The sequence below is a fragment of the Equus caballus genome, chromosome 13, assembly GCF_041296265.1.
Source record: "Equus caballus isolate H_3958 breed thoroughbred chromosome 13, TB-T2T, whole genome shotgun sequence".
Lineage (NCBI taxonomy): Eukaryota > Metazoa > Chordata > Mammalia > Perissodactyla > Equidae > Equus > Equus caballus.
This window is the reverse complement of record NC_091696.1, coordinates 41692457-41707070: the sequence shown is the minus strand read 5'-3', so window position 1 is coordinate 41707070 and position 14614 is coordinate 41692457. Positions and strand designations below refer to the sequence as shown.

At 40.0% G+C, this 14614-nt stretch overlaps 1 protein-coding gene across 4 annotated transcripts in view; it reads right to left on the bottom strand.

Moving 5' to 3' along the window:
* Nucleotides 1-14614, bottom strand: part of PDXDC1 (pyridoxal dependent decarboxylase domain containing 1) — a 51608-nt gene that overhangs the window by 20328 nt on the left and 16666 nt on the right. For all 4 annotated transcript variants that reach the window (XR_011424803.1, XM_023616283.2, XM_014730100.3 and 1 more), the window contains exons 4-11: nucleotides 11843-11923; nucleotides 9837-9983; nucleotides 8485-8674; nucleotides 5753-5821; nucleotides 5570-5648; nucleotides 1423-1507; nucleotides 446-494; nucleotides 193-294 (exon numbers count right to left, since the gene is read on the bottom strand). Coding sequence is in view for 3 of the 4 variants with exons in the window: in XM_023616283.2 (XP_023472051.1) it covers nucleotides 193-294; nucleotides 446-494; nucleotides 1423-1507; nucleotides 5570-5648; nucleotides 5753-5821; nucleotides 8485-8674; nucleotides 9837-9983; nucleotides 11843-11923 (802 nt within the window). In the remaining variant the exon portion in view is untranslated. The remainder of the gene's footprint in view (nucleotides 1-192; nucleotides 295-445; nucleotides 495-1422; nucleotides 1508-5569; nucleotides 5649-5752; nucleotides 5822-8484; nucleotides 8675-9836; nucleotides 9984-11842; nucleotides 11924-14614) is intronic.

The following is a 14614-nucleotide window of genomic DNA, read 5'->3' as shown; positions in this document are numbered from 1 at the left end:
GGAAGTATGGGGAGAATAATAGAAAAATTATCTATGGGACAGTTTCACTTATGTTCAAAACACTTTTCCGAAAAGAAAAGTCACAGAAGTGGCATTAAGGACACTTTTCCCTTTGTTTTTCTGTATTTTGCCCCCAGACCTACTAACGACTCTTAGCTACTCCCCACTCCCTCCCAGTGAGAGTAAGCTCACCAAGGCGGGGTCGTCGTGTTTATAAAGGGTAGCTGCGGGAACAGCTGGCAGACCCAGCCACGTGCCTGGGGTCAACGTCATGCTATCGCATTTGGTCGCAGCCTACCAAAGAGAGAACGACTTTTTGTTAGACTGTCAGAACGCACTAAACCCAAACCCTCCTCCACTCATGAAAACCGTGAAAAGCCATCAGGGATTAAGTGATTTTACATTCCTTCTTAAAAACGCAGTATTTAGTAAAGCAACGACATACCAGCACTGACGAGGAGACATAACCTAGAGCCAATGTTGCCAGATTCACACTGGAAGAAAAAACACCGATCTAAGAACTAATTATTTACTGCTGCTTACTCACCAAGTTTGTACTTTCAACAAAAAAAAGGCTGCTGTTCCAAGCTGACATTTAAATGCCTTTCAGCTGTGTTATTAGTTTTTATAACAGCAACAGAAAATGTGGTATACACATATTTTAGGAAAACCTAGAAAATGCATCTGAATCACAATCTCATTCAAGGGCTATCCCCTACATGCTTGGTGTACTGTGTGTCTCATTTTCTGTCTTTCATAGCTCTCATTTTCCAGTCATCATCCTTCCCCAGAGGGATGAAATAAAGAAACTTGCCTCCTATGAGGTGCAGGGTCTGGACCACTGTGGCCGCCCTGCAGCCTCTCCCATCTTTTCCTAGCAGCACTCCAACGGCCTTCTGGGAACCCACGCCAATCTCCTCTATCAGACCACAGCTTTGCCTGGAGGAGATGATACTACCCGCTCCAGAGGTGGGCAAGTAACCTAAACTATCAGATCTGGTATTACATTTCCCCGGCCACAGGGAGTGGTTCAGTGGGAGACCGTTGCTGGGACTTCTGACCCACTGGACACAAACCTAGAAAGAAGGCTGGAGTTGCTGCAGCTACTTTGTGCCATAATAGTAAGGTCTATCTATAGATGGAGCCAACAGAGTGGAAATTAAGCCAAATGACTAGGGGAGGGCAGGGGAGGAAGACATGAATCCTGGTTGACGTTGTGCCTAAAGCTAAGCTAGCACCGGTCTTTGTAGTTATATGAGTCAATCAAGTCTCTTCATGCTTAAGCCAATTTGGGTTATGCTGTTATCTGCAACCCAAAGAGCCCTTAGTGGTAAATGTCACAACAAAGTGAGAGCCTAGAGGAGCACTCTTCGCGAGCACCGTGTGCAGGCCTGCCATGGAGCCAACCTCCCCTCCACTCACCCCTCCACATGAAGCCATATGCCATACTGCTCACAGAGTTCTTTCAAACGGCCGATCTTATCTGTGTGCCCTACGGCTGCAGTTCCTAGGATGAAACACACAAAAAAGGATACTGAAAGGAACAAACATCTTCCGAGGCTTTACAGCGTGACAAAAGCTTTCATATACATTATCTCCCCATGCGGGAAGGAACATCTCTGTTTCATTGAGACTTTCTTTGTGGATCGGCTTAAAATCAACTTTTGCAAGTTGATTATTCAAGTTTTGAACAGTGTGTATTCTCCATTACATGTATCTATAAACTCAAGCTTGTTAACTGTGCTATTTAAATATCTATACTTATTTTCCATCTACTTAATCTGTTGTTTCATGAGAAATATCTTCAAGTCTCCTGTCAGGATTGTGCGTTGGTCAATTTACACTTGTATTCTTTCAATCTTCCTTTTATGTATTTCAAAGTTATGTTCACAAGCATTCATAACTGTTCTCTCTCTCAGTAGATCAGACGGATTATAATTAACGTGAAGTCTGTTTCATCTCATACTAACATTGCTACAGTACTCTTGTCCTGTTAGCATTTCCCCTAGATATCCTTTCTTTCTTACTTTTTGTCACTTTCTGAGTTATTTCTATTTAGGTGTGTCCTTTATAAAAAAGACAGACGAATTTGGGTTTTGTTAATCCAATTGTGAGGTTCTTTATTTTAATATAAAACATGCATTCTGAGTCAGTTTAAACATATTGAACACTTTAACCCATTTCCTTGGTGATTTACATTACAGGCCTTGCTGGACAGATCCCTCTTCACAGAACATAAGCAAAATGTGGGATCGTATTCTCTCAACTGTCCTAAATTTCCAGTTAGCAGAATCCTACCTAATAAGATTTCAAACCTCACCAACTGCCTCAACAAACACAACTAATGCAACTGGCTCTTTTGCAGGGTATATGCCAGGAAAAGGGCTGAAAACTTTTTATCCCACATATAAGTCTGTCTCAAATTTTAAAAAAATCTTAACCAACACATTTGGTTTAGTTGAAACAAGATCAAAGGCCAATGCATGGCTTGTGTCACACGATGCTTCTATCAAAACAAAGAGCACAGTGCTGTGTTTTAGTGACCAGACCACATTCAGAGTCTTTTTCCATGTTTTTTGGCACTGTCTGCTGGCAAAGGCAAACCCCTGGGATGTGTGCTCTGGTGACATCCCAGAGCTACATCTGGTAGGTTGTCCAGTCACTGAGTCACATGTGAACTGCAGACTCTCCCATCTACCAAGTGACTGAATATGGGTGGATTTATGTTTCTTTTTTTTCAAAGATTGGCACCTGAGCTAACAACTGTTGCTAATCTTTTTTTATTTTCTTCCCAAAGCCCCCCAGTACACAGTTGTATAATTTTAGTTGTGGGTCCTTCTAGTTGTGGCATGTGGGACGCCACCTCAGCATGGCCTGATGAGCGGTGCCATGTCCGTGCCCAGGATTCGAACCGGCGAAACCCTGGGCTGCAGAAGTGGAGCGCGCGAACACAACCACTCGGCCACGGGGCCGGCTCCTATGTTTCTTTTTAAAAATACAATATGCTAAGTCAGGAAGGAAGTGGTGGTTTTCCTGCTAGCAATAAGATGGATATGCGTTTTTTCCATTTATTATTATTTTTTAAATAATCAGCTTTCTTAATTGAAGTATAATTCACATGCAATAAAATCCACTCATTTAAGTATAAGGTTCAATGAGTTTTGACAAAAGTATACAGCGTGTAACTACCAACCCAATCAAGGTAGAGAATATTTCCATCATCCCAAAAGTTCCCGCCCCTCCCCCAAAGTTTCACTCTTTCCTCCACTCCTCACTGGCCATGGACAACGCTGATCTGTTTTCTGCCACTGTAGTTTCGTCTTTTTTAGAATTTCATGTAAATGGAGTCTTCTTATGTGTCTGGCGTGTTGCACTTAGCATGCTTCTGAAATTCACCCGTGTTGATATGTACATCAGTAGTTATTTCCATTTATTGCTTAGTGTCATGATATGGATATACCACAATTTGTTCATCCATTCCCCCAGTGAAGGACATCTGGGTTGTTCCCAGATATGAATACTGCATACAATTCTTTGTGTGGACATGTGTGTTCATTTCTCTTTGATAAATACCTGGAAGTGGAGCTAATGGTTCATGTGGTAATTTTATGTTTAGCCTTTGAGGAACTACCAAACTCCTTTCCAGAGTAGCTGTAACATTGCAGCCCTACCTGCGGTGTACGAGAGTTCCAGCTGCTCTGCATCCTCACTAGCATTTGGCATTGTATTTTTTCCATTCTAACAGACACGTCATAGTAGATCATTGTGGTCCTAATTTGCTTTTCTCTAATGATGTTAAGCCTCTTTTCAAATGCTTACACATTCATGCATTTTTTGGTGAAGTGTCTATTAGAATCTTTTGTTCATTTTAAAAATTGTACTGTCTGTCTCAATATTGAATTGTAAAACTTAATTATATATTTCAGATACAATCCTTTGTCAAAAAAAAAGCCCTGCAAATATTTTCTCCCAGTCTGTAACTTGTCTCCATTTTCTTAACAGGGTCTTTTGAACAGCAAAAGCTTTTAATTTTTTTTTTTTTCAAGGGAAGATTCGCCCTGAGCTAACATCTGTTGTCAAATCCTCCTCTTTTATTTTTCCTCCCCAAAGCCCCAATGCCTAGCTGTTAAGTCATTCTAGTCCTTATGTGAGCTGCTGCCACAGCACGGCAACTGACAGACAAGTAGTGTGGTTCCGTGACTGGGAAGTGAACCCAGGCCACCGAAGCAGTAAGAGTGCCAAACTTTAACCACTAGGACATCAGGGCTGGCTCTTCCAATTTTTGATAAAGTCTAATTTATTGTTCATGTCTTTTATGTCCTAAGAAATATTTGCCTAACCCAAAGTCACAAAGATCTTCCATACTTTCTTCTAGAAGTTTCATTGTTTTGGCTCTTATGTTTAGGTCTATGAACCATTTATAATTAATTTTTGTACACAGAGTGAGGTAAGAGTTAAGGTTCAATTTTTTTCCTTATGGATATCCAATTCTTCCAAACCACTGGCAGAAAAGACTATTCTTTCTTCCCTGAACTACCTCGGCTTCTTTGTAAACTACCAAGCGACATATACATGAGTCTATTTCTGAACTCTTTACTCTCTTCAGTTAATCTCGCACTTTCTGGGTTTTGTAGCTTTATAGTAAGTCTAAAAGTCAAATAGGTTAAGTCTTCCAATTGTGTTCTTCAAAATTATTTTGGCCATTCTTAGATTCTCTGTATTTTCATATAAATTTCAGAATCAGCTTATCAATTCTATAAGCAATTGTAGCCTGCTGAGATTTTGAGGGGCTGAGCTGAATCTACAGATTAATTCAGGGAGATCTGACTTAATAATATGGAGTCTTCCAACCTGCAGACATGGAATCGTTCAATTTATTTGGGTCTTCTTGAATTTCTCTCCGCAACATTCTGCAGCTTTCAATGTACAGATCTTGCATATATTTTGTTAAATTTACCCATAAAGGTTTTTTTGATGATAGCTGAATAGCATTTTAAATTCAATTTAAATTGTTCATTGCTAGTATATAGAAATTCTGCAACCTTGACAGATTCATTTATTAGCTTCAATGGCCTTTCTTGTTTTCCTCAGCACTTTCTATCTATATGATCATGCCACCTGCAGATAAAGACAGTTCATTCTTCCTTTCCAATCTGTATATCATTTAATTATTTTTCTTGCCTTATTGCACTGTCTAGAACTTCAAGTACAATGCTGAATACAGTAAGCAGAGCAGAAAGTGGTAGTTGACCTGCTGTCTACAAGGTGGACATTTAAGTGTGACATTTTAAAATTCAACTTAGAAAGGAAGCACATGAAGAAGCAGAGAAGCACTTATGACCTAAATGAAAGAGTATACACACACCAACAAAGTAACTCCTCAAACAAACTAACAAAAGGAAATCTAATGAACCAATTTTAGTATTACAATTCTCACCACAATGCAGATAAAGACTATCTTAAACATGTGGTGCAAAAAACATCTCTTAAGACTTGGTCTTTTTTAGGCTAAGTACCTAGCCTCTCTCTTACTTGTCCAAAATGGAAGATTCCAGTTCACAATACTCACCAGCGTTTGCAACAAGCAAAAGGGGCAATTTTCCTCGTTCAATATCTTCTTTAATCAGTTTCTCCAGGAAGGCAACATCCTGGCATTAAAAGACAAACCACAAAAACATGAAGCAAACAGCATAAAAGCTACACAATGAAAAATTATAACTTCCCAAAGAAGCAATGCAAAAGGAGAACTCACCATCTGATGCTGGGATCCAAACATAGTGTTACAGGGCACACGGCACAAGCAGGGGAAGGGCAAGCCGAGCTGCAAGAGGGACCGTACAATTTTATAAGGAAGACCTTTGTCACCAGTCACTTATGCCCCCAAAAGATTGTGGCTCTAAGACAAATCACAATTGTTCTTTTAAAACAATCTCTCTCCCTAGGAACTCTTAATGTTATAAATAATTGTCAAACTACATTTAGAAAGTCAAGCCAAAAGAAGGGTGAATTTCTATGAGATGAGATGTCTTATAAAAGGATACAATGTAAAATTTCTTACATGAGTCAACTAAATGAGTAACTATCAACTCATATTCTGAGTAGCTATCTTTGGCATATTCTAGAATATACCAAAAAACAAAAACACTTTTCCAAACCAAGAAACAACTGAGCCCCAAGCATTTTTCTGGGGATAATTTAGAGTCCTCCCTCCAGGCATTAGTGGTAAATAATACCAGCTAAAGGCATTCAAAGAATGATATCTTACTTATGGGTCCATCCACTCCTAAAAAGCAATAAATATGGTCTAGCAGATGTACATTTCTTAGGAGAAATGAAGTCAGTGTTACGGATGGAGATAGTAATTGTCAAATAAATTTTTTTTTTTTTTCTGAGGAAGATTAGCCCTGAGCTAACATCTGTTGCAAGTCTTCCTCTACTTTACACGTGGGTTGCTGCCACAGCATGGCTAACAAGTGGTATAGGTCTGCGCCTGAACCAGTGAACCAGGTCTGGATCTGAACCAGTGAACCTGGACCCTGAAGCAGAGCATGTGGAACTTAACCACTATGCCATGGAGCCGGCCTGCAAATAAATTTTATATTCTTCATTTTTAGCTTCCAAATCCCTGAGTTTATAGTTTTAGAAATTTTTCACAAGTTGCCACATATTGTTCTGTATAACCAAGACTTGGTAGAATATAAGGATCAAAAATTTATCTTTTGGGGATATGCTCTGGGGACATCCTGAGGGGCCAGCCCCATGGCAGAGTGGTTAAGTTCATGTGCTCTGCTTCAGCGGCCCAGGGTTTTGTCGGTTCAGATCCTGGGTGTGGACCTGGCACTGCTCATCAGGCCATGCTGAGGTGGTGTCCCACACAGCAGAACTAGAAGGACTTGCATCTAATATACACAACTATGTACTGGGCGGGGGCTTTGGGGAGAAGAAGAAGGAAAAACAAAAAAAGATTGGCCACAGATGTGAGTTAGCTTAGGTGCCAATCTTTAGGGGGAAAAAAAATTTAATGAGTATTTTTTTCATATTTATTCCCCCGTAAAGGACTTTTCTTTTAAATTATACAAGTGAAACTCAAGTAAAACACACAGTAAAAAAAAAATAGAAATTAAAAGTAAAAATGCACCCCACCCCACCCCCCACCACCGCCAATAAACTGCCAATCCACCACTGTTAACAGGTCAGTATATAAACTTCCAGACACTTTCTAGGTATAAATATATGTATTTATATAAATATATTTTTCTAGGTATAAAAAACATACACATATAAGCATGGACACAATTTTTAAAACATGAACATGACCATCTTATATATGCTGTTCTGCCACCTGCCTTTCTCACTCCACAGGACATCCTCACACTTCTTTTGAAGGTTGGATTGCTGTCCCAAGACAGCCTTGGGGCCGCAAGAGCCTGGCCGGCAGCAGTAATTTGTCTCACATTTCCATAGCGCTATCATGAAACTCCCCATTTTGAATACCCTCAAGAAGAGGACTAATTTCTTGCCATCAGTGACCAGAGCTCAGAATCAACTCAAGTCCCTGAGCTTCCCCTATATGCCCCCAGGACTCCTCCATCTTACAAAAGACAAACTGTCCAATCCTATGGGTTGTGCCTTAAAATATTCTCTTTTTTTGGTGAGGAAGATTGTCCCTGAGCTAACATCTGTGCCAAGCTTCCTTTATTTTATAGTTGGGTGTAGGTCCATGCCCAGGATCCAAACCTGTGAACCCCAAGCTGCTGATGCAGAGCACATGAACTCAACCGCCATGCCACTGGGCTGGCCCCCGCCTTAAAATATTCTTGGCCAAGAGCCTTAACAATTTCTTATCTCAGGGTAGCCCCTCAGTGGGCCACATGCACCATGAACTTTAAAAATGGTAATGCTCTTTGATCTAGTAATTCTAGATTGACTCTGAAAATCCATCTGAGAAATATAATCCTAAATATAGAAAACCGTTTCTGCAGAAACATGTCTGTAACAGAACTTTACAAAGAGCATTACCTGAAAATGGTCACAGAAAGCAAAAGAAGGCAAACACTCTAATTGTCCAAAAGGAAAACAGTTAGTTAAAATACTGTACACTCATTTGAAGGAATATTATAAAGACGTCAAAAATAAACTTTACTTTGAAGAATTGTAAAACATGACATGCACCTGCCATAACAGTAAGTGGAAAAAGCCATATAACCACATAAACAGACAGACACTCTTTGATTAAAGTCTGAAAAGAAATAAAGTAAAATGTTGACTGTGGTTGCCTTTGGGCAACTAAAAAAAATACATATCTAAATTCATTTACATACATTTATATATTTTCTTATAATGACAAAACAAGCATGTAAGAATACCATCTTTCTTTTCACTTGAAAAGAGCAGCAGCTAAAGAAGTCAGTCTACACACTTGAAAAAGGTCCAGAACAGAATAAAAGATTGTTTCTTTAAAATAGCCACCTGATACCACCTTACCTGATTACAGAGGTACTGGCCCAGGCCAGGCCTGGCAGCAGCACTAAGATATATAACAGGCTTCTTGTTATATAACACATTGAACCCATCCACTACGAAGTCTTCATAACGGGAATGAATGGCAAGCCTACAGATCTTTGCAAGTCCTTCTCTTTCTTCTTCGTGGAAATAAGCGCAGCCATTTTCATACCTAAGAGACACCCAGATATCGATACATTATCTCTGGTTAACTCTGATTTTATATCCCAATCTCATAATCGAGGAAGTAATTCTTTTCTCAACCTAGAAGCTGTCACCTAGATCAGTCAAAGGAGAGAGGAATCACCCTCCTCTGAGACAGCTGATGGCTCCTTACAGCTGGAGGGTATAAAGAACAGAGGCGATGACCTTTCATTCATATCCAACTCGATAAAGAGGAGAAACTATGAAAACCAGCAGAGGAGTCCCTCAGATATAAAAACGCTGAAGATCAGGGTTCTGGCTTATTCTCCAAGAAGGGCAGCACTGGATAATGGAGGCAAGGTTCTTAGCCGAGTTTCCGCCCAAAAACATCCAAAGTAAATAAAATTGTCAAAACACTAGTCAGGCTAACTTCTGCTTTCACTATTATCTGCTTGGGGTCGGTGACTCTCCTCAATCTCCCAGAGGAGGGGGAGAGAGAATCTCAACTACAGGGCTTGGATTTTTCTTAGGACAGAAGAAAATTTCTCCCTTGCAATACATCAGGCAAACTCATAGTTGTGCCAGGCCAGCCTTTCTCCCAACATCTGAAAGTGGGTCTCCAAGTTAAATGCTCCAATGTTAGGCAAATGCTCCTTTCCTATAAAAGTAATAGTGTAAACACAAAAATACCACTGGCCCTGTGTCTTCTACTGAATCCTTAATCTGCTCTAATTCCTTAATAATGCCAACGTTATTACAGTACGAAGCAAACTGCAATTTCATAACACATACTCATCTTCCTTATGACAGCATTTCCTTTCCACTAAAGCACAAGATAATACTTTGACTAAAAATATTTGAATCCGTTTCACTGCTCTTCTATCAACATGTGCCAGTTAGGAATCTAAAAATAAGTAACTGCTGATATTACCTAACAAGTATGTGCCTTGCTCAGCTTTTTACATATATTAATGCACCAGCTCATTTAATCCTCACAACAATGCCATGAGATCGATATCTACGCTATCCCTATTTCATGGATGAGGAGGATGGAGAGGCTGAGTAACCCTTCCAAGAGGAAGGGGAAGAGGCAGATTTGAATCCAGGCGGTACAACTCAGAAAACAGCTCTCTCAGTCTATACCCAACTCATCGATGTCTTTAGAAACTAAAAACTCATAACGTCTGTACCTGAAAATTCTGCAAAGCCATAAGGTAGTGTCTGAAAGGATCCGAGTTGTAAGTTTTCTCAGCTTCTCTTTGTCCAGAGTTGAAATATAAGCTCCCAGACTATGCCCCAACAAAGCTATATGACCTTGTTCTCCAATATTCTGGATTCTGTCAATCAAAATGCATTAGATTTTAAAAAAAAGTATTAGTCAAAGCATAAAAAGGAATAAAACTTAGAGAAACAGTATTCCATACAAATTTCTGCCAGAGTTGAAATTCACTTAACAGCCAAGAAGGCAGAAATCCAGATAAATTTAGAAAACTCAATGCATATAAAGTATCATAGTCTGGCGAAGAAAAAGATTTTTAAAATTCAAGTCCTAGGAGATCAATATCCTTCTTTTTATTGAATAGCTACTAAATGTACAAACTGTTTTTGAGTAATTTTCTTCTAAAAAATTTTTAAAAATTAAATACCAGCCATAAGGACTACATAGGATAGAGCTGAGATAAAATGTGCAGAAGCCAATTTCCTTCAAACTCATTAGATGGAGATCAATCCCCTGCCTTAAATAGCTATTTATGACAATACTATGGCAAAGCCAAGGGGAACGAGGTATTCTATTATATATAATTAAAATGGATGGACAAATTTCCTTGATAAAGAATAACTATAAAGCAACAAGAAAAAGACAAAAAATTGAACAGGATACTGGACAAAGGAGATTGTTCATAGAAAAGGACATATAAATGGGTCTTAAAACATACAAAAAGACACAACCTGGTTCATAAGAAAAATACAAATTAAAATTATGCTGAAAGAGAATAAAAAAGCTATCAGATTGGCAACAATCCTTAAGTTTACTAAAACCCCTGCAGGTCAAGGTGTGGGGAAAGAGGAGTGCTCACACATGGCTGGTGGGACTGCAAACGGGCACAATCCCACAGAGGGAAATTTGGCAAGAGCTACCAAAATCACAAATGCACAAACTGTCTGGCCCGGCAATCCCACTCCCAGGACTTGAACCTCCAGAAACACTTGCTTCAATGAGAAACGACACATGTACAAAGCTAGTGGCTGCAGCAATGTTTGTAAGAGTAAAACACAAATAAGAGACTAGTTAAAGACAATACGGTTCATCCATTCAAAGTAAAACTAAACAGCCCTTAAGGGAGAAAGCTCCTTTGTGTATTGATATGCACTGACTCCAAGACATAAATGAAAAAAGCAAGGTACAACGCATACGGTATTTATGTACTGGAGGGCGTGAGTAGAGACATTTTGCTTGTATATACATGCACTAAAATATCTCTGAAGAATACACAAGAAACTGGCAGCATTGTCTGTCTTTAAGGAGAACAAGAGAGGGAGGCAGAGGTAAGAAGGAAAATCGCCTTTGTATATACACCCTTTTTATCTTTTGAAATTTGAATCAGGAGAATGAATTACTTATTCCAAAAAGTGAAATTTAAAATAACTAAAGAGAAAATAAAACTAAATAGCTAAACAGATGAATAAATAAAAATAAAACAGATGATTCACAGACAACATAGCCTGCCACCCATCAATGCAGCTGTGGCAGTTCTTGTCGGCACGCAGAAGCACAAGCACAAAGGGCACAAGAAGAAGCGATCAGAGCAGAAGCGCATGGCAGTGATTCTCCGGCCCCTTTGCCAGCCCCTCCCTAAGACAGGACAGCATAATAACTACAGGATTTAGTTTTAGTAAATGCCTTCCTTTTGCAAAATATATTACACATATATTATTTTATCTGCACATTTTATCTCAGCTCTATCCTATGTAGTCCTTATGGCTGGTATTTAATTTTTAATATATATAAAATATATTACTTTATACATACATGTTTATCTGAAAAGAAAAAATGAACATCATTTACTATGAGCTATGTACTGTAACTCTGAATGAAACACAGTTTATTATTCCAGCATGTTCTAAGAAGGCAATCACTATCAAAATCAAGAACACATATACTTTCGAAGAGAAGCTGCCAACCATTCTCCATTACCGGGTACTCTGGGGCTCCTCATCTTCATCTCCGTGCATCAGATTCTGAACTAACTGGAGGATGCTCACCATATCTTGTCCACTGCAGAATAAAAAACAGTTGATGGACAGGTGGAAATAGCACACATCCCCCACCACTCTCTATTTCTGGCATCCAAACTAGCTTTAAGACATATATTTTTTTAAATGAGTAGCTACAAGTGAAAGAATGTGTTTGAGGTACAATATGCATCTTTTAAAGACAAATTTCAAATTATTAATTGAATTCTGAACATAGCCTTTTTTTGTTGTTGGTGCCAGTCAACCCTGTGCACAGCAGGCAGCACCCTGCCCGGTCTTTCTGTGCCATCCTCTCACTTCCGGTGCTACATCAGACAATGCTCCGCTGCTATTCATAGGGTTTCATGGCCAATTTTTTGGGAAGTGGGTAGCCAGGTCCTTCTTCCTAGTCTGTCTTAGTCTGGAAGCTCCACTGAAACCTGTCCACCATGGGTGACCCTGCTGGTATTCGAAATACTGGTAGCATAGCTTTCAGCATCACGGCAACATACAGCCACCACAGTATGACAACCAGCAACAGGTGGTGTGACTCCCTGACCGGGAACCGAACCCGGGCCACAGCGGTGAGAGCATCAAATGGTAACCACTAGACCAGGGCTGGCTGAATATAACCTTATTTGTGATTGATTAAATCTTCTAGCTAAAAACGAGATCGATTTTTTAAAATTTCACCAGTATTGCTCCAACAATATTTCTCCACCTATTCACATGAATCCTGGAAAATATTTAATAAGCATGTTATAAAAGCCAAAACAGCCCTTATAAGATGCTGGGAGGTCACAGAAGCAGCAAGAATACGCCAATGCCACCGGTACATCTAGTTTCCCTCCATGTAGGAGTCTTGCGTGTGTGTTCTAACAGACTTCACCGCGCAATGCCATCGTCATTTGTTACCACCTCTTCCCCAAGCCGGGAAAGAAACTGCAGACCTGCTTAGAGGGTAAAAAGATTGACTTCTATCCAAGGTAAGTTACCAAATGCTCGTTACATGAGGAGGTGAAAACTTATGAGAAGAAAGTGAATGGTTAAAGTAGTCAGCAATGGCAAGGCAATCTGTAACACACGTAATGTGAAAATATTAGGGCTCCATTAATGGGAATATGACCAATCAAAAGCTCTCTCTTTTGAAGATGTGGTATATATACAATGGAATACTACTCAGCCGTAAAAAACAAAGTCATCCCATTTGCAACAACATGGATGGGCCTTGAGGGAATTATGTTAAGTGAAATAAGCCAGATAGAGAAGGACAATCTCTGTATGACTCCACTCACATGAGGAATTTAAACATGTGGACAAAGAACAGATTAGTGGCTACCAGGGGAAAGCGGGGGTAGGGGTGGGCACAAAGGGTGAAGGGTGCACCTACAACATGACTGACAGACAACAATGTACAACTGAAATTTCACAAGATTGTAACCTACATTAACTCAATAAAAAATTTAAAAAAAACAAAACTCTCTTTTGAAAAAGAAGCATTGTCAAAACAATGCCCCCACACCGACCCTCCCTGAGGTGCTGAGCTTCCTGAGAGAGGGGCTCTGGGCCTTGGACACTGCACAGAGATTAGGCCAAGTGGGCCTTGAGGCACACGTGAGTGCTGGTCCCGTGACCCTGAACAAGCTAAGCCCCTCCATTACAGAACTGGGAGGATGCAGTCAGACAGTGCACGGGAAGCATGTAACGCTGCGCCTGGCTTAGTGCTAGCTCAGATGTTGGCTGGTAGCATGATTAAGCACGAATGCTCCCGACCGGTGGCTTTAACGCCCTCACTGTGAGAATTACAGACGTTCTCGGTAGTCTCTCTTCCAGGGAAACTTCTGTGGGATCCGCAGAACCCTTTAATCCCCTTCAGTAGGCCTGAGATGAGGAGACTTACACGACTGGTTCCTGTTCTGAGTTGTAGGAACCACTTGGCATCAGGGCTGCAAATCAGCACCATTCATACTACAAGTAGGAGTGGCTATTTTAAAATATTAGCGTCTGGGTGTGTTAGATGTGACATTTACTGGCACACAGTATCCTTCCTCTGTACTTTTCTTTTGCAACTTTGTAACGTTTATATTCAGGTCAAAGGACAATTTAAGGGAGTTGTACTGTTTACCTATGTGAAGTTTCCTGGTTATAAAACAAACGAAAAAAAGCTTGTCTGAGGGAAGCTGGGCTGGGACTTTAATTCCAGATCGAGTGCCAACATGCTGTGAAAATTTCAGTCAAATACTCATTTTTCTGATATTTTCCCTGCTAGCTCGAACCACAAACACTTGACAGGTTTGCTTTAGCTGCCAAAAAATAAATCACTCTACCGATAAATGATTAAAGTTGACATTTTCCTTTCAATTATAAAAAGGATATATCTTCTCAAATTAAAATCTCTCTCACAATAAAGCTCAGTCTTGGGGCTGGCCCCGTGGCCGAGTGGTTAAGTTCGTGCGCTCCGCTGCAGGCGGCCCAGTGTTTCGTTAGTTCGAATCCTGGGCGCGGACATGGCACTGCTCATCAGACCACGCTGAGGCAGCGTCCCACATGCCACAACTAGAAGAACCCACAACGAAGAATACACAACTATGTACCGGGGGGCTTTGGGGAGAAAAAGGAAAAAATAAAATCTTTAAAAAAAAAAAAAAAAAAAAAAAACAATAAAGCTCAGTCTACCGAATAGATTATAGGTTTCAAAAATGAACTGTGACAGTCAAGTTATAATTATAAATTT